Below are 24,068 nucleotides of genomic sequence, written 5' to 3'. Positions count from 1 at the left end.
TGTCATCTGGGGAGAAAAAAACTTTCCCGCAACACCCAACATTCCAAAAAGTGGCTAATAGATATTTCCCAGAATTCTGAAGAACTGAATGTTGGTGATTTGAATGCATTTAGCGGAGACATTGTGGAAATGCAAACGACACAGATTACCAGTTGTTGTTGTTGTTGTTGTTGTTGTTATTTTTACCTATGTAAATAGGTGTTACTCATATTCCTGGGAATGTCAGCGGAAAAGGGGCTAATCCTTCACCATGAATTATTAAAAGACTACATTGTTATTCAAAGTTTATCACTAAAGATATGATAATAAAACACAAAGAAAATGGATTGTTTAATGAAATAACGTTAATGTTCGACTGTATTTACTGGGATTATTAGTAGTAGTATTAACCTTTAAGGTACTCAGTACTCTACAGATAAAGACTATTGTGAAAGTGCTTGAAATTTTCTTTCTGACTGGGAGGGTTTGGTACCTGGGGAGGATTAAGTTTGCACAGACTAACTTTGTAGAAGCTGCATGAGTGATGTTATCACGCTCTGGAACAGACAGATAGAGGCGGACAGGCAGGGTTGCGGGCTCCCACTAATTTGATCTGGTGACATTTTCTTCTCCAGCTCCTTGGGGTAAAAGTGCAGGAGGGACGGGGGATGGACGGGAATGTCGGGGGGGGGGGCGAGGTGGAGGTGTTAGAGACAGTAAGGGAGATAGAGATGGAGAGCAAGAGAGAGAAATGGTGGAGACACTAATGAACGCAGACAACAAAGAGCCTAACCTGAGCTCCGAGCCCCTGGAGACGGACAGGTTTCTCACTGGGTCAATAAAAGCACTGGACCGTGTCTGCGTTGGTTTGCCCTTCAAGCACCCACTTAGCTGCTCAGGGAGGACATATTGTTCAAGGTTGCAGCAGTTTGGGGCCCTCAATCACTGGAATTCTGAGTTATGGGATACAGACACAGTTTATCCTGGCTGGCTATGTGCAGAAAGCATGCAAAATCCCATGAATCCATATTTACATGAAGAATTTAATGGCGCTAACGAGTGTGGCTAAGTCATTTACTGTATGATGCTAATGATAAAACTGACAAAGAATTCATCAGGTCTTAATGTAGCAATTGTACTTGCAGGAGGGCTGTTCTACCCACTGGATATTGTGGTTTTAATTCTTGGAAGAGAGCAGTGAGCTGTATCAAGTAAATCAGAGGGCAGCATATTAAAGGAAGGGAAGGCTGGGTTAGCCAAAAACAGCATGAGAGGATATCGACTGTTGGCTTGTAATTTCATTTTAGGCACCAAGTAGCAAACAAGATATCACACTGTTCATAATCCCCAGCATCCCTGTGTATTCACACACACACACACACACACACACACACACACACACACACACACACACACACACACACACCCTTGTATTTCTATCTTTGGGGGGACCTTCATACATGTAATATATTACCCTAACCCTCAGCATCCCAACTAACCCCCTACCCCCTAATCAAATGAGAGGGGGGGATGGGGGTTGCGGGATCCCCCCATGTTTTAACGTTCAATTAATCATTTAGGAGAATGGCCCCACTTTGTAAAAAGTCCTCAATTTGCTAGTAGACACACACCCACAGACACACACTCTCACACACATACATACACACACACATCCATACTTTTTGTTGTTATGAATATAGCATTAGGAGAGTCTTAAATCTGAATCTGGGATCCTCGCACCGGGGCAGACACACACACACACACACATAAACACACACAACAAGCCACACTGAGAGGTACACACTGGGTTTCTCCACTAATTCCCCCCACATCTGACATATGTCACTCCCAATCTGTTCAGCGGGCCAGACATCTCTCCAGTGTTGACGTAGCAGACCGCAGAAGGGGGGGGAATCTCAGGCGGCTGGGACTGAAACACCGAGAGCTAAAGACAGCAAAATGACTGAGGAGGAAGAGCGCATCAATGAGGAGCTAGAGCTCTAGCGGCTGCTCGCTACCCTCTCAGTGTTAATTAGTCATTTGGAAACAACACCATCTGTTCTTTAAGAAAGTCAGATGCACGGTCTACAAAAGATGCCACCACTCCTGAAAACATTAGCCAGCCGCCAAGGCAAATAACTCAACACGCCCTGGGCTTCTTTTTTAACACAACACACCAGCTAGACAGGCATCTGCTACATTTGTTATACATTTAGTGGGTTCGGATCTCATCCCGCAGACATTTTGTGAATAATGTATACATATGGAAATGAAGAAGGCGAGCAGGAGAATCCACCTGTAAGGAATATTTAGGTGCAGACAAATGGAAGTGGATTGCCATCATGTGGCTGATGGTGGATATCACAGCAAATTCTGCTCTGTGGAGAGGCTCGTTTGTATCTACGCTATCAGATGTGCAATAGAGGAATCAGTCAGGGAGGTTTCTCTTCAATGTCCAGCACAGTATTAATATATATGAGTTGGAAATGTGACAAAAAGGTTAAATATGCAATTTAACAAAGCAAAACCCTCTTAATATTAGCGTAATAAAGAGCAGGACCAGGTCCTCTTGGGATTCCACTCACAGAGCTCGATGCAATGACCATGTTTTACATCACCAATCTGTTACACAGGGATCTCCCCTGCTTCAATCCCATGGATGATTAACCATGATAATTAAGGTTTTTGGACATTTTCCACAGAGTGGCAGACGCGGCAGCTGGTGACATTCATGCATTCCCAAACACAGAGGAGGGAATTAACAATGAGGCCTCCGTTCATTTCAGTGCTCGCTACGTCTGCAGCGCTGGCACCAGTTCAAGAGCAGTCGAGCAGTGGGAAAAGGCTGCTGCTGGGCTGCAATGTTGCAATGTTGCAGCGTAGGCAGTGCACGTGATGGGAGATACTGGGAGGGATGGCAAGTGTTAAAGCTGTGAAATAAATGTCATAGAATCATCGTAAAAAGTTTAAAGTTCTGTGCTAAAAACAGTTTTTAACAGAATGGTGTTATTTAATTTTCGAAACTGGATAATTCTTCTGCCGTGCTCGAAACTTGTCAGTGACGTTGTTTTTGTCTCTCTTGGCCAACTAGTATTATTAGAGTCTCACCTAAAAATCAACTCCAGTTAATCAAACTCAGCCACAATGTTATTTCTTTGATTTTTGAGGAGAACTGTGTGATTATTTTAATGTGTCACAGAAAAAAAGAATGTGAGCTTGACCATGTTTAAGGATACTACAGTAAATTTATATATAATATATATAATTGTTTAGTCATTAATTACTAAAGACAAATAAAGATTACAAATGGATTTATTTGGAAAAAAATAAAATATACTCAAGAGAGACAAAATATTGCACTTACATGGCGTAAATGTCACGATTTTTTTATTAGTTTTTCCACTTAATTAGATTATTTTATACTTTTCCGTGCCTTAATGTGAGCTTTTCCCCATTTTCATGTTTGTAACGGAAGAAAAGGGGTGATGATGAAAACTCAATTTCCCACAATGCCTTACGAGAGCGGAAATGACAGGGGCTCCATGGAAACGGTCGGGTGGCGTACCACCGACGTCTACAGAAGAGGCACCGACACAGTGAGCTAGTGTAAAAAATAAATCTGTGTTTTTATATCCTTTCTCGAAACATTACGATTTTCTTCCATGAGAAGATGAGTCGTACACCAGATGCAAGAGTGAGGTAGGGGAATGTACCGCCACCGTTGGGATCGTTACAGGAGAACTGTTGTTAGCGAAGCTAATGTTACCTGGTTAGCTCGTAAACCAACCTCACCTAAATTAATTTAGCTGCCTTTACACCATTCAAATTATTTCGTTTACAACCTATTCTCAACCCTCCTGATAGTTTTAATAGTTGAAAGGATTGTTAGACTGCGTAGCTTGCTTGTTGATTTAACATTCATCCCATTAGTAAAGTGTTGATCTTTATTTCATATCAATTTGCAATCATTTTTTTCATTTACAGCCTCACAGTTTGTGTTTTATTTTATCTTGTGGTGTTCTTTATGTTGTTCTAGGGACAACCAGACAAGGAAGATCCAGGAAAATATTAACAATGTTGAGAAGCACTTTGGAGAGATGTGCCAGATGTTCGCCGGTTACGTCCGCAAAACAGCCAGGCTACGAGACAAAGCAGACCTGCTGGTGAAGGAAATCGGCGTGTACGCAGACCTGGAGACGCCAAACCTGAAGAGGGGCATGAAGGAGTTTGCTGATCACTTGGCCAAAGTAGAGGACTACCGACAAGCTGAGGTAAAAGGATGCATCTAAACACATGAAGTGGGTTGTTTCAAACGCCTGACCAGACTTGGCTTCTGCACTGCAGGTGGAACGGCTTGAAGCCAGAGTTATAGAGCCACTGAAAAGCTACGGAGCCATTGTAAAACGCAAGCGGGTGAGTGGATGTAGGAGCCACGCTGAATGATGAGCAGACTGTGAGGTCCAAGACATGTTTCTCATATGTTCAAATCATCGTTTAAGGTGTTAAGATGATGTGCAGCTCCATTTTGGGCTGTTTTACTTCAATTTAAATAAGTGTAGCTGTTTAAAAGTATGTCTTTTGATTACTAAAGCTGCAGCAAGTTGTGTATACTGTATTGAAAAAAAGCTAGACTGGTGTGCAGTTTATATCACAGTCGCAAGGGGGCAGTGTTGGTACACCTACCATGTGATTAGTCTGCGTCTTTAAGGCAATGATTTTGTCATTAAATTCCAAATTCCAAAGCACGGTGAGTAAAGCGCTACAGCGTTAAATTCACATAAAGTGCGAGCTGATTTATGCACCTCCCACTTCATAATGCATATTTGATGGTTTTTGTGGATGCTAACTGGCGCTCCTCTGCATGCGTGCATCCACACAGGAGGATTTGAAGACGACTCAGAGTGCCCGAACACGAGAGACCAAACAGATGGCCCAGCTTGAAAGGACCAGACAGAGAAACCCCTCAGACAGACAGATCATTGTATCCTTTTTCGGAGGGATGATCTACAGCACCCGCTAATTGCAGGGACGATATCTTATTTGAATGGAACCATTTATTACATCCTTGACCAGTCCTTCAGTCTCAGGTGTGTATCTGCGCCGCTGCGGATTCAAGCTCAGGGCTGAAACACGTTTCAGAGCTGACAAGGAGACATCCAAACACAAGTTAAACAGATGCTTGTTTGCAGAGTAGTTATAAATATACCTGATTAAAAGGCACAAGAAGGTTGTTGTTTTTTCCATTCAGACTAATTCTACAGTGCAGACAAAGCATTTAAACACGACACGTGGCGAAGGAAGCAGGAGTCAAAGTTGCTTTCTCCGTTCACAGGCTGAAAGTGAGCTCCAGAGAGCCACCATGGACGCCACGCGCATCACCAGGCAGCTGGAGGAGACCATAGACGAGTTTGAGCGGCAGAAAATCCGGGACATTAAGGTTTCCTCCGCCGTACTTTATTTCACAGGACGCCTCGTCGGCGTTGGAAATATTAAAAAGCTCTTTTTCATTTTGGCTTCCAGAAAATATTTGGCGACTTTGTGACGGTGGAGATGGCGTTCCACGCTAAGGCCCTCGAGGTGTTCACCCTGGCCTACCAGAGCATTCAGAATGTGGACGAAGAAGAAGACCTCGAGGTAGGCTGACGGCGCCAAGGAAGCCGTGATGATACACTCACACTCAAAGCTAATAAAATTCTATTTGCAGGCTATGATGTGTCACAACACAGCCTTTGTTTAGCTAGTGTGAGCTAGCATCCATTACTCATTCACTCATTAGTCACAGTCCCCACCCTTTAACTGTAGAGAATCCAACTATTCTAGGTCACAATCGCTACCTACGCTTTTCTGAAGTCTGATGGACTATTTTAGGGAGGAGAAACAGTTTTAAGTAGCCAGGCTGTTGCCGCAGTGGCCGTTCCATCCTCCACCCATCCTATCACACGTATTCTTTGCCTTTTCTCTCACCGAATCGCCTCATTCCATTCACGTTGGAGCGAAACTCCTCTGCAAGACGAGGCTGTTTTCCAGTGAGTCACCAAACGAAGCACGGAAGATTGAATCACCCCAAAAGGCACAATGACAGGCATGACGATAAATCTAATCTAGGACGGTTGTGTCATTTTTAATCACCCCCCCCCCCCCCCCCTGCACTGGCCCAAACATCAGTCCTTTGAAGCGCACCTGTTGAGAAAGTCCACCAGCAGTCACTCAAAATTGGTTTTTCCTCCTGATTTTCATTAAAAGAGACCAAAACTGTCTTTGGCAGGTGTTCAGGAGCTCGCTGCACCCCCCCGACTACCTGTCCCGCTTAGACATAGTGCGTGCTAATTCCAAAACCTCCCTTGATCGGACCGGCTCTTTCCTGGGTACGTCGGGGACTTTACAGGTAAGATCCCACATGAAGACTCGCAGAAGGCCCCGTTTTTGATAAAATGGCTGTTTTAGGAGCTCCTGAGAGGTTGGTCATCTCAGCGTGGGCTGTCATGGTTCAGTTTTCATGGCATTGCACGGCAGCGACATCGCGCACCATCATGAGCTCTGAGGCGCAGGAAGTGAAGCGCGTGTGCTTCCACCCTGAATGCTTAGGTGGAACTTTTAGCGACGAGCTAGCGCTGGAATTTGGTGTCATCTTTATGTGTTTTGCTTGTTGTCCATGGTCACAGCAACAAAGGGCTTCCCTCCGACAGATGAGGAGAGAGGAGGAGGAGGAAGAGGAGGATGACGACGAATCCGAAGAGGAGGACGATGACGAGGAGGAGACAGATGATGAGAACTAACCTGACAGGAGACTGTATCTCAAAGGTGCTTTATTATTCGTCAAAAGGAACCTTTGTGTTGCCAAAGCCGCCTCACGCGGGCTCTGCTAGCAACTCTTCTAGCGCCGGTGTGTTAGATTTGTCCTAAACTCACACTTGCCCTTGTGTTTCCAACCTCTTTAGTGTCTCTGCTCGCAATATTCGTGACCTTCCTTTCGTATTTTTCTACATTAAACTATTGAAACCTCCCCTCGCCTTTTGTTGCAGTTCGCCTCCGTCATTTAGGCGACGTGAGCGGTGGGCTGCGTGCGTCGTCTGTGCCGCTGCGTCAGCTGATGGCTCCTATGTCTCCAGCGCATGAGTCATTTGATACGTTCATCATTCCTCGGTGGCCGCTGTCACGATGAATATGTTTCCTCCCCTGGGCTTGTGCACGCAGCCATGTTACTGCTTCATTTCCTCATCTGTCAGAGAACATCTCAGTGTTTACACACAAAGGTTACTAAAACCCGTCCTCGCGGCGATGCTAATGATCTCGGGGACGAAGCCGCGTGGGTGTCGTCTGTTTTTTATTTTTATTTTTTCCCTTCCTCAAACCCTCAGCACAATCGTTTAATGCAAATAAAGGTTAACGTGTGCTGCCGCATTAAGGCGCTCATACCGGTTTGCCTTTGTGGATGTGAATGGCCTGTGTTGCAGTGAGTCACCTATAAAGTGTGTTTGTGCAGCTGAGTCAGACACTTTCGCCACTGCAGATAAACCTGAAGGCTCCCTGAAAACCCACTTTTGACCGAGCAAAGCGGGGTAAAGTGAAGGGTTACTGGTGGTAATTAAACCAAAATGGAAGCTTAGAAATCTAGAAGATGTGGGAAGGAGGAGGGGGGGATCTGTGGAGGTCAGCCTTGTCTCCAGGTCCTTATCGGTGGCTCTGACTCATTGGCCTTCACAGCTCCCCTATCAAGTCTTCATGACCCACGGCACACGTCAAGCTCGTGCGCAGTGCTTCTCCATAAACCGCACATACCACAGGTTTGCAACCTGTAATGGGCGATTTAGAAAAAGGAGGCAGTCAAGTGCAATCTGCCCCTGCGCTGCTGGGGCGCTGTTCTCGCTGTTCGCCGGCAGGGGGCGCTATTTAAGAGTCCCTACCCGGATCTGGGCAGCTGTGTCGCGCACACTATGTTCCCTCCAGTCTGAAGGTAGATGTAAATGGATCAGTTCCTTTGATCCTCCAGGCTTCCAACGCAGCTGCCAGCGTTTTGCGTCTGCTTTGCGGGTTTGGAATCACATCTGGAGGCTGCATGCGTCGACGTTTTAACAAGGCTTTTTAACATTTTTTTCCCCCTTACCTTGCTAAAACAGAAACCAGCGCGCGCGCGTGTGTGTGTGAGGAAAGCGGACTGCAGAATCCTACAAACGGTCCCCCCCCAAAGTATCTGACACACAACCAAATGAGGAATCCCTCCTCTCCCTCTGACTCATCTGCAGTCACTCCCAGTGGTTATGCCTTTCTCAGGGAGTTTTACTTTTTGATTTATTTAAAAACGTGACCAAAACTCCTTGGTCTTATTTCTGCAGATGAGCGATTGCATGAAATCCCGTGTCCGGCGCGTGCGTGCCTGCGTGCACGTACAGTAGAGCTGTTTGGAATATTAACTACAGTGCCATGCTGGCAGCTGTTATAAAATCAAGAGGCAGCATAGCCGGAGTGTGACTCACACACTGACTCACTGACAGAGCTGCCGCTGTGTGTGTGTGTGTGTGTGTGTGTGTGTGTGTGTGTGTGTGTGTGTGTGTGTGTGTCTGGCAGACACACTATTTGTTGCTGGTGTACTGAGAACTCTGAGCACAGTTATGGGCCCTGTATTTCACACTATAACGAAAGGTGGCTTCGTGTGTGTGTGTGTGTGTGTGTGTGTGTGTGTGTGTGTGTGTGTGTGTGTCCACCAAACGTGGACATGAGCAGGCCATGAAATCTGATCTACTGTCAGACCAATCCAGTTGAGCTGGTTGACAGGCAAGCTGACGCTGTCAGTGATAATAAGAAGAAATAAATGTTGCGCGGCATGAATCACACACACGTGACAGGAAGTAGGGGGACATTAAAGTGTGTGTTGGGAAGGCAGAGCAGGAACTGTTCCTTGTGTCCCCAACAACGCCGAACTTGCAGACTCGCAGTGGAAACATTCTGAATTCTTCTGTCCTCAGCAGGAAATTGTTGAATTTTGTGTGTGCGTGTGTGTCTCAGCGACATGACATATTTCTGACTGTGGACTTTGGGTCACATGACCGGAGCCCTTGAGCGTCCTCCTCAATCGTCCTCCCAGTTCCCCGGCATCCACTTGAATGACAGTTATTGTCCTGTCATTTTCCTGCATTCCAGGAGCCCCCGTGCACAAATAAATCAAACAAAGCCTCTTTTTTTTTTACAAACAAATATTCAGAACCGTAAATCTGTGAGTGTATTGCTGTCTGTCAGCGCCGTGCAGATGTCCTCTGGTCCTGGTGATTGTCTGATGAGGAGCTACCGCCTGAAAGTGGCATCCCCAGTCCAGCCCTCCATAAATCACAGCTGGCCTTGAATAAAAGGGGAAGCAGAAACCCGTGTGTGTGTGTGTGTGTGTGTGTGTGTGTGTGTGTGTGTGTGTGTGTGTGTGTGTGTGTCTTATTGTTACATATGTGTACACAAATACTTATTCTACTAGCAAAGTGGGACCATGGTTTGCAAAATTAGGACATTTTGGTGGACCCCACAACTTCAAAGGTTTTAGGGTTGAGGTTAGAATTGGGAATTTAGAATTTAGGTTGGGGTCAAAAGGTTATTTGGGATGATTTGGGTAGGTAGCTGGGTAATGTACTGCGTCTATGAAAGTCCCCTTAAAGGTAGAAATATGTGTATGTGTGTGCAGATATCAAACATCCTCACAATAAATCAGTATTGTATTGCAGCGTTAAATGGTCAAGCATTCCAGTTTAGCTCGCCTGTCTGACAGCGAGTGTGTGTGAGATGTTATCTTTCATACAGAGTTTCATCCTCAATCTCTCGCTCTGCCAGTCAAGCTAAGCCTTCCGCCCCTTCGTGTCACGGGGCTGCTGTCGATGATTTCGAAATCCTCTACTTTCAAAGCGATGGGAAAGAGGCAGAATGAGCGCGTGTGCTCGCATGTTGCGCAAAAAGGGGTCTTATCGCCCAGAGCTGTTTTGTGATCAGCGAGGAAGGCCTTGGCTCAGGCCTGTTCAGGAGCTCACTGTCGCTTCAACCTTGGCGTTTCGCTGTGTGTGTGTGTTTTTCGTTTCCCGGGACTTTCATCAGCCTGATATCAGAGTCATTATGAAATTGTTTGCATGTTAGCCAATCCCGTCAGTGGAGCAGCAAGAGTGTTTTTTGTTGACCAACCACTTCCTAGTACAACATTATGCTCCTATCAGCATTAGCTTGCAACACATTAGCCTGTCAAACTGGCAACAAATAACCGTGAGGTTTTTCAACGACTGATAAAAGCAGAACAACCTGTGTTAGCATGATTGATTGTTGGAGTCTGTCACTGGTGGGCTAAAGAATTCTGACCTTTTATCCTGGAGTCGGCTGTGGCGTTCTACTCCTGCTGTTGTATTCAGATCAGCTCCACAGAAAATGAGAGCTAACGTGGATAAACCGCTCTAGGTATTTAGCACTTTTTCCAACAAAATGACTCATGCTGAGGTTGTTGCCCCATAAATACTGTAGCCAAACATCCAAACAGAACACACCTCATAGGAACACCCCTGCAGTAGTTTGGAGTGCATTTAAATTTTAGCGTTTTTGACAAATTCTTTGTTTTTACCTTTTTATTCAGAATTCTCAGCCAACTCACAGCCATTATATCAAGGCTCAAAATAAAATGAAATGAGATTGATGTAAATTCCTTATATATTTATAGCAGTTCGTCATTTTCATTAAAATCAGTTCACTCAAACATTTTTTTAATATTACACCTCTGAGAACTAAACTGGTCTCCAGGTGCTTAACAGAAACCCACAGCCAGACCCCTGATCCAGCAAGAGTGGCAGGAAGCTACATTTACACGGTCTCCTCCTTTATTTGCCAAAGGTTTTTACCGGCCGGTGCAGCACCACTCGCGACTCGTTATGGGGCCACAAACCAGCCGTTTGAAACCTCCCCCCAACACAGGATTGATGAACTTTAAAGATACCCTTACAGAATCGAAATATCTTTCATTAAAAGTTACAGGTTATGTCGACGCCGCTCTGCAACGATGAGGCGTAATTCACGTCCAAGGAAATAATTCACAAGGAAGAGTGAAGCAGCTGAATGTGCACAGCGGGTCGTGCAGGGGCGGGAGGAAAAATATTTGCCCCATTGCAACAAAGTCCTTATTATCCCCAAAAGCGAAAAAAAAGATCTTGTTTCTCCCGAGTACACACACACACACGGACTCTCTCCAGCATGAAAAATAAAGTCAGAATGTGACATGAGAAGCTCTCAGGACCAGCCGCAGCCAAGCATGTCGGGTGGGGGACGTATCTATGTCTGGAAGCAGCGAGTCACCGAGTGATGTGTTAAGTGTCTCTCTGGGACATTCTAACGCACGACAGCGTGGTATAAGGAGAGGACAGCGCCAGCGGTTGGGGGGAGGCGAGCACGTCCCTCGAGCACATCTCAGCCTCCTGTGAGCTGCGCTGACCCCTCCGTGGTACCTCACTTCAATTTGACACGACGTGTCAAAACACAGCCCGTGTTCCCAAACACGGGGGAACCGGATTCAAAGGAAATATGAAGGAAAAAGACACAGAGATTCCGGTAGATGTCTTCAAGAGGACGTGTACACACACAGTGGCAGTGAGACAGCATGGGAACAGCTAGTCCTCTAATGAGGTCTATCCCATGAGGATTTAGTACAACACAGAGGAATGCAGGCTCCCTGCTCTCATGACTGAACCAACCTCACACACACCAATGTGCGTACCTCTATCTTTGTGAGGACCCTTGTAGACCCCACCCTGGCTCTAGAGCTAGCCTAAGCCTTAACCCTAAAACCTGGTAGTTAGTTAAAAGTCTAAATCCTCCCACGTACCTTTGAATTTTTGAGGAGCAAAAAAAAATGTCCTCACTTTTATAGGGAAGCCAGTGCGGATATCCAGTCCTCACTGTGTTGCACGTATAAGAACTTGCAAACACACGCGCGCGCACGCACACAGATGGAGCCGCTTTGCTGTCCGAGCTGCCCTCTTACACATGAATGAGAAAAGATAGAAGGCACCCGATACCGGGGCTGCTGGGTAATTTGGTGAGCACTGCTTTAGAGACAAACATAACAAGCACACTGGGGAATTTGACACGACTCTGACACAAGAGCGAGCACAGGCAGGAAGACGGGGGAAGCGGTGTCGGAAAGCAGAGTCGGGAGAGGGGCTACATAATAAGGCCATGGGGGGGTCAGAGAGAGGGAGCAGACAGAGAGTCTCTGAGACGTGACAATACGAATCTCCGAAACGAGTTTGTTCGCTAACATTTGTTCGCAGGGACTGACGCACAGTCTGGATGCCAAGTTTAGCGAGTTTAGCACAACAGATCTGGTGTCTGAAGCGGACAGACCCCGGTCCACGATGGCCTGCTGCTACGTGGTAGACGTCCCGTACGGCGGGGGCGTCCGTCTCAGTCACGACTCAATCGCGTGGAGAGTTTCAACTCTTTAGAGAAGTTGGAGAGGAAGGCCGGTGCTGTGGCCGTGCTAGGAGCCGCCATTAGGCACGGCCACGCTTGAAATGATAAACATGCTAAGCTATGACACGCTAACGCCAGGATTTCGGATCATCCTTCCGATTCTTGAGAAGAAATTTCATACATCAGAGCGTTAACATCCTGCTTGTTTTGTAACATCCTGAAGTTTAGCGTTACGTTGTTGCCAATCGACGTCACTCCACAGCGGCCGTGCCCTCCAGCGGCTTTCGTTTTGGAAAATATGGCGAGGGTTGCCAGGGAGATCCTGCTTGATCCGTCATAATTAAGTAAGGCCGGCGATTGCACAACTCGCCCCTTGGCTCACTCGGCTCAGCACGGAGCCCCTGGTGGACGCCAGAGGGAGCGCACTAACCTGTGACGCCGTGGCCTGGCGGCGAGGCGAGGAGCGCAGGAAGTTGACAGAAGGAGCAGTAAGGATCATGGGAGGATTTGACAAAGCTGACGTTTATTGCTTGACATGGATTTTGATTTTAAGCTCAATAGAGCAGAGTGTGAGCTGATTACTGTCACTCTGTGTGTGTGTGTGCGTGTGTGTGTGTGTGTGCCTGTGTGTGTGTGTGTGTGTAAATATATTAATCATTATGAATTACATGACTTGTTTTGATTTCATTCCACATCCTTCCTCTGTTGTCCAATAAAAGTGAACTCAGATTAGCCGTAATCTCCCTAAATCCCATTAATATTCGCTTCGGTATGACATGATCTCTCCTATGTGACAACATCCCTCTGTAAATTTGCCTTGTGTGTCTCTGCTCACCCGTCAGCATGTTCGCATGCCTGTTGTTCAGCCTGGGTTATTAACCTTGGCTCTGTACCCCAGGGGTGACGATCTGGGGCCCGCCTGTCCCGTCAGGGGTGACCTTCACGCGAGAGATTGAGCCAACCTTCGCATATGGCCGATCCCTGCGGTGGATCACCAGCAGGGATCACCACGGCTGGACTCTGTAACAGCGCATTTCTAATATCCAGAGAACTCAAAACCACCACTCAGGAGCTATTTTAAGCTATTTTTCCAGGAGAAAACAATGGTGCAACATTTCCACTGTGGGGCAACAATTTCTATTAATTTGTAATTACCGATACTCGGAATCCTGGCAGTCCTGGCGTAGGTCTCATGACTTGACCGCGGACTTTCCTTGGCAAGTTCACTTTCATTTCTTTATTTTTAATCTAGGATGGATCAAGTGCATCGCCTCAAGTTACCAGAACAGTCGACGAAGGAGGGTGACTGATGGCGGCGCGTCACATATAGAAGCGAGGACCACCCACCATTAATCTACTGGATACCAGGAGGTCCACCCATGGCAGCTAATCCACGGAGTTCCACAACTGCGTTTTCCGGGATCATAAAAGAAAGCAAAGGTGTTGTTCTAGTTCCAGGAGGGAATTCAAATCTGCCTAGCTGGGCGGATTTTCGCTGGTTTCAGGGTCTGCTAGGGGACGGAACTTATGCATGTGTGTGTGTTTGCTACATATTAAAGACTGAAACTCCTATTTCACCCATCAAGTGAGGACATACTGGCTGGTCCTCACAACATCAAAGGCCTGTTTGAGGGTTCACACTTGGTGTGAAGGGTCAGGATTGAACTGGGTTTAAGGGTCGGGGTTACGGCTGTAAGGCCCTCACGATTACAGGAGTACAAGAATGTGTGTGTGTGTGTGTGTGTGTGTGTGTGTGTGTGTGTTGCACAGTTGTGCAACACCAGTGCATTCGCCCCAAAGCAAATAGCAACATTCTAAGAAGAGGGGGTGTGAGTGTGTGAAAGTGTTGTTTTGCACGTTTTTCCAACCAAAGTCGTTCACATTCAATCTGGAGGCCTTGCGCAAGTATTTTTTTTTTCATTTTCCTCTCTGATGTGACGTTGAACGTGCCACCAAGGTCACAAACAGCTTCGCCGCCACTTCCGAAAACATCTCACCTACGGTGGGGTGAGGGGGGGGGGGGGGGGGGGGGTTGCATTTATTTAATGACGAACGCTAATGATAGGTTAGCGGCGTTTCTCTGGGATTTGAGGAAAAAGGTCATCTGGGTTGTACAAAATGCTTCGCTAAATAGGTGTTGGCTCTACTTGTAAGTGCCTGTCAGTCTGCTCACATTCCTGCGTAACCATAAGCTCCGCATTTCCAGGTGAAAACCCTGAGCCTCGGCCCCCCCGTCTCTGAAGTTTCCACCGCCGCTCAAATTCGTCCTGGACGGATGCGGCCACGCGTAACAACGCCAGCAGTCGTGTCAGCTAGCTGTCCGCTAGCAGGTTTGGTCCCGCGTTTGCATTTATTATCGGGCCGAGGCATCGAAGGAATGCAGCGATTACGCAACACGAAGAGACGTCAGGTGATTTAAAGGTCAGGATGGATCAGAAACAGCTAACAGAAAACAGCTGTTGTTTTTTTTCCTCTTTCTTTTATGAAACTAAGGCGAGTCGAGGGTTAGCGCCGTTAGGTGTTCTTGCTTATTGCCATAACCTGCTGATTATTAGCCATCCGCTAGCTACACATAATAAAGGCTAACGGAGGTGTTTTGAAACTCTTAACTGGTCATATGTGCCGCTATGATGCTTAGCCATCCTTTAATATCGTTTACACTGTAATCAGATTACATTTCTCTTTTCCTGCAGCATCCCAGTTTTTGGTGGTTTTCTTTATAACTCGCTTTTATTAAAACTTTTTGACCTTTTGCTTTATTTTCTGCCCTTTTTCTGAAAGTTAGAATTGCCCGAAGCAGAGATACTAATGTTTTCCATGCTCTCGTGCTGAAGGTTTCAAGGTTTATTGAGTTGATTTTCTCCAAAAACACCCCCGAAACCTAACTCCAAATGTTCAACTAAGCAGTATCATCAGTCGGGCAGGTTTTGGGGGGGCTGCCCCCACCCTTTCCTCCCACTGCAGGGGCTGTTTTCCACAGACAACAATCCCTGAAAAGTCATAAACCTGCATTATACAATTCAGATTTAAGTGGGTCTGAAGCTGCAGTAAAACCTGACTCACCCACCGCAAACAGGGAAGCGGAGCACCTGTGTCGAAAGACAAATATGAGGGCTGATGAAACAGATGTTTTGGTGACAAGGCAACCCCCCCTGTCAGCGGTGGCGGGGGGCAATATCCTCAGAGCCTTCCGAGTAAACCCGTGTTTGCTGACGGTCGCACGGACTTTTCCAAGAATAGGAGACGTAGAAGAGGAGACGTAGACGGGGGGGAAGGGGGAGAATCGCCAACCAGGACACAGACTCCTGGTTGCCCCCCCCCTCCCAACTAGCATGACTGCTGTTCCCTTTTTGCCAAATGGGAATCCTGTGTTTACTCACCACATAAACACCAGCCCGGGCCTGGTACCAACATTGATTAGAGTCACTGAGCACACACATATGTTAGTCAGTGCCCCCCCCACCCTGGTGACATACGGATGTCCGCCCCTCCTGAGATCAGGATGTGAGTCTGTTCAGCACGTTTCTGCACGGCTGGGCTGCAGTCACCTTCTCTCCATACTGGGGATAATGGGAAAGCCTTGACCCAGTCCCCCCCCCCCATTGTCCCACATCAAGGTCGTTCTTTCTGCCAGGGATAACGAGCCGCGCCGGTGCTCCGATATGAGTGTCAGCAGAATAATGACGGCGTTCTAGGCTGCAGGAATTCCATCGCTTGAGTCATCTCACCCTGTAAATTCCTTCGTCTGGCCCCACAACGAGAGGCACCCCCCCACCCGCAAACACACGGACCCTTTTGACGTGCAAAAATTTCAATTGGAAATGTCGCTGACTTCATGCCGCCCTTGTGCTGCCATGACGACAGCCGTTGTGTGTGACGCTGTAACACACGGTGCAGTTCCATCAAAGGATCGTGCGTAAGGTTAGACCGTCCTCCTGACCTCATTGCTCTGGAGTCAAGCTAAAATCTGCAGCCAAAATGAGCTAATAAGGTAGCACGCTTGGAACAGCCAAGCAGCACGTTTCGGGCCCCCGTGGCAAGGTGGCATTTGCCTGGTCTGTATCTCTTCCTTCCATGGGAGGCGTGGGCGCGGTGGCATGACCCGAAAATGTTCAAGATCAAAAAGTGACACACAAAACTACAGCAAAGTAAGGAGAGAAAAACAAAATGGACGAACAGTTAAGATACCAGCTAGCTAGTTACCCATAGCTGGCTGGCTGGCTGGCTGGCTGGATGGCTGGATGGATGGATGGCTGGATGGATGGATGGATGGATGGATGGATGGATGGATGGATGGATGGATGGATGGATGGATGGATGGATGGATGGATGGATGGATGGATGGATGGTACATTTCTCCTATATTATTGTAGCTGCAGGGCTAAAAATGTCTTTAGCTCCGCAGGCTGTGAACACCATTATGTCGCTAACTTTTACAAGCAGCACAACGCTTCACCAAATGGTCGCGTTTTACTTCCTTAAGTGAACATTTTTGGGGGCTCACAAATAAACTGGTCGTGGCCTCAGTAGGTTCCCTAAAAAGCTGTCTGTACGTTAAGTTTTATTACTTGATCGTAGTTCTTCGCCAGACGGCCGTTCGGCGGTAGGCTAGCAGAAGGCAGGATGAAAGGGATCATTACTGGAGGAAGAGACAAGACAGATGACGACCGGAGAGAGACAGATGGCGTGAGGAAGCGATAGAAACTGAGGCAGACTGAAATATCCTGTGCGGAGATGTAGGGACATTTCCTCTCCGTGTCTGCAGTCAGGGCGCGTTTGTTTGGATATACGGACAGATTCCTCCCAAATACAGCGTAATATCTCCTTTCCTGTTCTGCATCGGACAGTCCAGAAACATCGTAAAAGTCCTGTTCTTCACTCAGGAACTTCAAAATTTTTCTTCTTCCAATTTTACTGTTCTTACAGGACATCTGAAACTCATGGTTCTAAATGAGATGCAATCCCCGGGACTCTTGTGCTGAGCTAATATTAGCCGAAGACCTTGTTTTAGTTGATAAATTCCAGACATGAGCGATTCACAGAGGACAAATATCTAAAATAACACAGGAAATGTGTCATTCTCATGTGAAACCAGCTATTCTTGACGACGTCTTGGTTCCAGAGAACAAGTGTCACATGTAGCAACTCTGTTTTTATGTTATATTTCGGGAGAAAATTAGCGCATGATTAGCAAATTAGACTCATTACTGAATATCAAAGCTGCACCAGGACGAGAACTCGTCTCAGGTGCAGCTACTTAAATATCTGAGCTTTTCTTTTGAATCTGATATCTGCAGATCAGGCTGCAGGCATGTGGAGCTGTTTCACATTAGACAAGGCAGCTAGTTTTAGTTCCGCTCCACCATCGTCATCATTTTAAAAAAGCCAGAAAATCTAGAAAAGGACGAGTTGATGGTAAAGAAATAAGTATATTTCTTGATGATCAGGCTGAAATCATTCCTGGAGGACATGAGACAAAGCTAAGAAGATAGAATCTGCCAGATTCTGGTGACATCTGTCAAGGCTAAATCGATTTTTATGTCCATCCGATGGGTAAAAAATGTGAAAAAGCATATTTAGGAATTTATGGAGACGGGATTTCAGCCTCGCAGGCCTGAGCAGGTCAACCTGTAAAGTTTACTTAACAAGGGGAATGTTTGGTGGGGAAAGGGGAGAGATCGCGGCGGGCGCCTTCAGCTAGCTCGCTCGATGTCCTGTGTAATTGTGCAGCAGGTGAGTGTGTTTTGTTTTCTAGTTGTGGTGGAAAATCATTTGTGTCTCTGTCCGTCTGTTCCCGGTTACCTTCCAACCTGTGCAAAATGTTTACTCCCGAGAATGAAAAGGATAACTCTCCACCTCCACCACCGTTCCAGGAGACATCTGGCTTGTGTTAAAGGAGCTTCAGTGTGTGTGTGTGTGTGTGTGTGTGTGTGTGATAATCATAGAGAAGTGTATTGTTTCAATGTCTGACTGTCTGTTCTCTCCCGTGGGGGAAGTCAATCACAGTGAATTCCACACACACAAGCCACAAAAATCCCGACAAATAACAGTGAAACACACACACAGACGCACTACGCAGGGCTCTCTGTGGTGTGTGCGTGTAGGTGGATGTTCTTTTTAAACTTCCTCTTCTCTTATGAGGCCTGCGATTCATAATTTAAAGGCAACACTGCAGATCAAACATGGCACAAATACGACCTTCCTCTTTCTGCCGCTGGGAAAATGTTTAGTTTCGATAAGTCACCTGTGGACGTCACGACACCCACCTGTTGTCTCCTCCAAACACCACTTTATAATCCCCTTGGGGATTAGTGGCATCAACTATTGGCGCTGTTAAAGATCCAATTGCGCTAGGCTACCGAGCACCCCGGGAGTGAGCTGTGGGGGGGGGCATAAAACCGCCAACATATGGTCATGTGACAGGAAGTGAAATCCTTTGTGTTGTCTCTTGGAGGTATCCACTCTCCACACAGATCACGTCTAAATCCTGGAGTAGAATTAGGCTAATTTAATGCTAATTTTATTGTTATGAAAACAGTTGCAGGAACCTTTGATCTCAGGAACATGCTAGTGCGCTAATATCTCCTGCTGAACCGCTGCTGGTCCACATACGCCGAAAATGGGAGTTTGATCCCATCATGGATCATTCTGCTCACGGCTGGTCTTGTCTTCTCCGGTCCCTGGTCCTGTCCTTCCTCTCCAGTCCCTGGTCCTGTCCTTCCTCTCCAGTCCCTGGTCCTGTCCTTCCTCTCCTGTCCCTGGTCCTGTCCTTCCTCTCCAGTCCTGTTCCTGTCCTTCCTCTCCAGTCCCTGGTCCTGTCCTTCCTCTCCTGTCCCTGGTCCTGTCCTTCCTCTCCTGTCCCTGGTCCTGTCCCTGTTCCTCCCTCAGCCAGGTGTGATGAAGAAGCATTAAATTCCAGGAAGGCCCAATACAGCAGAGCTCATACAGCAGAGCTCACCTGACCCTCCCTTCCTCACACACACACACACCACACACACACACACCACACACACACACACACCCTGGGGGACAGCTTTACCTGACAAGAAAAAAATAATCCCAGGAACTGTTTGATTCCGCAGGGCTGCGGAGGCGTTCCTGGGATTTTTGCAGAAAACATAAATCATCGTTGCCTCTCATTTATTTACTGTCCAAAGTGGAGAAAGACAAATCTAGTAAGATGTTCTGACAAGTCCAATTACAGACGATGTGTTGGCTGAAGCTACCTCAGTGATACTGACAATAAACGCTGACATCGTTGATTTACAGCTTAATGGCACCGATTAGCATCCAGCGGCTACACATTTATTATAATAATAATAAATAATGGCGACACTCTCAAACATGTTTGCGTCATGTTTCACCTGCCGACGAGGACACGACGATGCCTGTGCTGGCTTCTGCACAGCAGCGTTTTTCTGGCCCTCTTCTGAAAATCAGAGGCCGGTAATTCAATGATTCAGTGAACGTAGCAAGTCTGAAAAGTGATTTAATCCATTCCGAAAGTGCAATTTCACACTTCTCTTTTCATGTGAGCGATCTGGAGGAACCTTTTTCTTCCATTTCTGCTTTGGCCTGACAGCTCATTCTCCCACCTTTTCCATATGATGGTGGAAAAACAACTCTCCCGTCATCCCTAAAACGCTTCGTTCATTCAGCCCCACCTGGATTTAAAAGAAAAGGGATCAGCCCAGTAAGGTTGGGGGGGGGGGGTAACCTCCTGCCATGTCTCAACATTGGGGCATAAACAAGCCCGTGTTGCCTTCACGGCCCCCTTCGTTCAGGCTGTCGCTCCATCTTCTGCTGCACACACGAATCACTGCGCACATTGTGCTTCTGTAGTCACAATTTTCCTGCCGGAGGAACACACATGCACACGCACACACACCGCTGTTCTGCAGCTCTTAAAGCAGCAGGGTTTGACACGTCACACCGGTGCTCCATTATTGTTTTGTTTTGGGGGTTTTTTAAATTATTTTTGGCGTTACGTCGTGTTACGATTGATAATGCTTGTTTGCTGGCAACTTAACACCCCCCCGCCACACACACACACACACACACACACACACATCAATACACGCGGCGGAATAGACTCATCAACAGTCACCGGAGAGTGTCCTGAAGTAACCGAGTCTGCCAGGGCGTCCCTGAACGCCGCAGGACGCGCTGTTCACGTCCCCGGTGTGGCCCCAGCCGCACTGACTCAGCTCAGTAATGGGCATCAAGGAGACAAAGCCTGCATGCGGCAGGTCAGACTGAAGCTGGTGCACTGAGTCACTGTGTCAGTAAACCCAACGCCACACGGACACACTCCTTTTTTTATTTTGTCATGTGGGAAAAATGAGATGCGGATGGAAATCCGTCAACTTTTCCATCTTCATTCATGTGTGCTGTGCTGCCCCCAGATCAGCTGTTGTGTCCCTCTCTGAAGCTGATGTAAGATATTTATTCATTTTGTTCTGTAAACACACGATAATGAACACCAGCGAAAAAGGATGAAATCCTGAACGCATATCTTGCATTAGAAATGTACAAATCCTTGAAAGGCCCAGAATAAAAACATCAGCGATTAAGATCTGAAACGCTACGATGATGCAAACGAAGCTACAAGGTTACAAAAACGACGCTGGCGATAAATGATGCAGCGTTCAAACACACATCGCCAACTGTTTTCAGATGTTTGAAGAAGTGAAGCCGTTCCAGTTCGAGGTGTTGAGACAGTTCTGGTCCGCGTTCCCCTCCGCCCCGATCCACCGGGGACGGATCTCCAAGAACGGGTTTCTTTGAAAGTCTCAAGCGCCAGATTCAATCACGTCCCTCCATGACGACACGCTTCCGTCGCAACTCCGAGACAAACTTCATGAATATTAACCCCCGTTTCCAACATCCTTCAAAACTGATGAAACGCCGGGAAACGCAGGGCCCTAATTTTGGCGGCGACCCCCATCTGCTGTTAACGGGGCGAAGCCGGGCTTTCATCTTCCTCCTGTGAGTCGTAGCGCGATCGGATCATGAAAAGCGGCGGCTAATTTGCGAAGAGTGACAGTTCGGTCGTGGCTGGCTGAATAATAAGGGTTTATGCGTGCACAAACATTTCTCCCCCCTTTTGCTGCTTCCTCTCCCTCCCCCCGGCCTAGCCCAGCGAGTTCCAGTGAGCGGGAAATAATTGGTCATCCCTTTCATCATGGGATTATGAAAATAAATCTCCTTTTGGAGCGGCGCAGCGCTAACAGTCATTGAAATCCTGTTACATGGGGTATTATCCTGCAATTAATTGCTTTTACCCAACGCTAAGCCCTTCTCTCCCTTGTGCTCGTGCGCTTTGATACATTTCTGACAGCTTGATTCACTCTGGTAAGACTGTGGGAGTTAGCATACTTGCAGAGGGGTTCGCTAACAAATAGTCTCCCCCCGCCTGAATCCATCTCCTGCTATCGCCACAAGTGTCATTAATAATCATCCGGCATCCTTAAGCGCTGGCTGGAGGATGTGTTTTGGAGCCTTGCCCGTTGAAACGAACGAGAACTGACGCGTGTTAAAATTGGACGCCTCGAACGCAGCGTAGCTTCCATGGAGCTAAACCTCCAAATGGATCCAGTGACCCACAGAGAAAGGGGCAAGTCATATTATCTCTGCTTGTCCGTATGAAAACAAGATGGCCGCTTATTGTTGTTGTTTCGCTCTCGCTACCACGGCCTGTGTTGTACAAAGACCACACAAAAAATGTCAATTGCACAATAGCAGCATTTCCAGAAATCTACATCAGCCAATTCCGTGGATAGGACTCATTTAGGGCAACAAAAACTAGGCAGAAGTGCGTCCCAGTGGAAACTTAAACCTTCCAAAAACAAATGGAGGGCGGCGTTAGGCTCTTTTAGTTGTGTGTCATCAGGGCCCAAATGTCAACTGGCTCCGCCCATTTGATTCCAGCCCCGTCAGCACCGCAGTAGCAATAGCAGAAAGTTTGTAATTCAAGAGCTCACATGTTAGCATATTCCGTTGACATCAAAGTGAAAGTGCTTAGCTTAGCATTAATATTTACAGCGAAGCACCGGCATATATTTCTCGGCTTCATCGTCCACACTTCAAAGCCACAGAACCTCTTTTTGGTCCTCATCTGAGCAACGCATCGGCTCTTTGTTTCCGTTGCTCAATCCGCATTTCTCAGTGACATCATGGGCTCGGCCCGGGCCTGACGGAGACAGCTTGCATAACCTCACTGACAGGCTGGTGACAGTGTGGCGGTGACGTCTGCAACACACACACATGCAGATACAGTTGCCATCCACTTCCCATTAGCGGCAGGAAACCCCCTGAGTCATCCTGGAGTGGCGCTCTGAGCGTAAGTGAAGGTTTTCAGTGAAATCATGTGTCGCTCCTGTCATATGGAGACGTGGCCTTGAAGGGATCTTTGTAGCCGAAGGAGGAAGTGAGATGAGCGTTTTAGTGAAATGCCGTACATGAGACTGGGAGACGGACACCAGTCCCACACTTTTCCATTTTGACTTCCTTAAAAGGAACTCGATAATCTGGAGTTTTGTTGCTTTTCCTTTAGTATGTTTAAAGTTTTTTGCTGTCACAAACACACACAGAGAGTTGGAGATTTAGCACTTAACTTAAAACAAATATTGCACATTTAGGATACCACAAATGAGCTAAATGCTTTTACTGGTGCTACGTTAATTTGCTAACAGTTCCACATACACAGGCGAGCCCCAGTATCTTACGTCTGAGCAGTTACAGCCAATGTTCAGAGCTCATTCCTTCATATTTGGGAACATCTTTTCCGGTTTTAAGATGGGGGAATTCCACTATTCCACTTTCTTCTCTCCCAGTGTTCTCCTACCCCCTACCATCTGCACCCTTAGCCACGCCGGGGAATCACAGGCAGGGCAGATACAGTACGTGCTGCTCAGCGTGCCAGAGATCATGCAGCAGTGTGCCGAAAGATGCCCGCGAGCCTGAGGTTGCTGAACTCTGTTCTGTAGCTCTAAATATAGTAAATATACCCCGCTGCAATATAATGTGATCTCACAAGACCAAAGACAGGAAAAAGGTTTAAAATGCTGTCAAATCAAGAGTTCCACACAATAATCTTTGGAACAGAATTAGCTTATAATGGCAGTTTAATGCAACATTGAATGACTTCTAAAGTCATGTGGTTTTAAGTCCATGTCTTTAAAACAATAGTGTTCTCCTATTGAGCAGAATCCAAGTCTGTGACCAATATGAAGCACAATCAGTGTTCAAGCACTTCAGAATCTCACCCTGTCCACCGTTGGTGCTGCCTGCTAGCAGCATCGTAAAAAAAATGATGGGCACCTTGTGCAGGCTGACCAAGGGCAACGTTTAGCATTTGAGATATCATAAAAAGTAATGAGAAGTTTTAGGAAATGAAATTAAAGTAAAGTTCTTTATTCCATGAATGTACTGCCACCCCCCCCCCCCCCCCCCCACCACCCCCTGTGAAGCACTTTCTGCTGATGCAAAACTTTTTTTAAAGCTATTTTAAGGAGATTCCTCTAAAGTGAAACCCGTCATAAGTGGAAAAACAAAGAACAGACTTGTTCCCATCTGGTCACTGTATCATTGGATTAGCGTGAAGATGATGCGCACCAGGCTGAGCTCAGCAGCTCTCAGCTGCAGCCTGGAGAGCGAAGACGGTTCCA

General features: G+C 46.9%; 1 protein-coding gene across 3 annotated transcripts; it reads left to right on the top strand.

Moving 5' to 3' along the window:
* The first annotated feature begins 3,510 nt into the window (after positions 1–3,510).
* On the top strand, positions 3,511–7,392 carry cibar1 (CBY1 interacting BAR domain containing 1). 3 transcript variants are annotated; one of them, XM_057021137.1, is made up of 10 exons: positions 3,511–3,678; positions 4,016–4,250; positions 4,324–4,392; positions 4,859–4,960; positions 5,061–5,066; positions 5,312–5,416; positions 5,500–5,613; positions 6,245–6,364; positions 6,642–6,780; positions 7,002–7,392. In XM_057021137.1, the coding sequence occupies exons 1-9, from the start codon at positions 3,650–3,652 to the stop codon at positions 6,753–6,755; spliced, it is 894 nt and encodes a 297-aa protein (XP_056877117.1). In that variant the 5' UTR covers positions 3,511–3,649; the 3' UTR covers positions 6,756–6,780; positions 7,002–7,392. The 3 variants fall into 3 exon arrangements, with proteins under 3 accessions (XP_056877117.1, XP_056877116.1, XP_056877118.1); XM_057021136.1 differs by lacking the exon at positions 7,002–7,392 and having other exon boundaries at positions 6,642–6,982; XM_057021138.1 differs by lacking the exons at positions 4,859–4,960; positions 5,061–5,066; positions 7,002–7,392 and having other exon boundaries at positions 6,642–6,982.
* The last annotated feature ends 16,676 nt before the right edge of the window (positions 7,393–24,068 follow it).

The sequence above is a fragment of the Takifugu flavidus genome, chromosome 21 (genome assembly GCF_003711565.1).
Source record: "Takifugu flavidus isolate HTHZ2018 chromosome 21, ASM371156v2, whole genome shotgun sequence".
NCBI classification, from domain to species: Eukaryota; Metazoa; Chordata; class Actinopteri; order Tetraodontiformes; family Tetraodontidae; genus Takifugu; species Takifugu flavidus.
The sequence above is the reverse complement of the archived record's forward strand: the minus strand, read 5'-3'. Positions and strand labels throughout refer to the sequence as shown.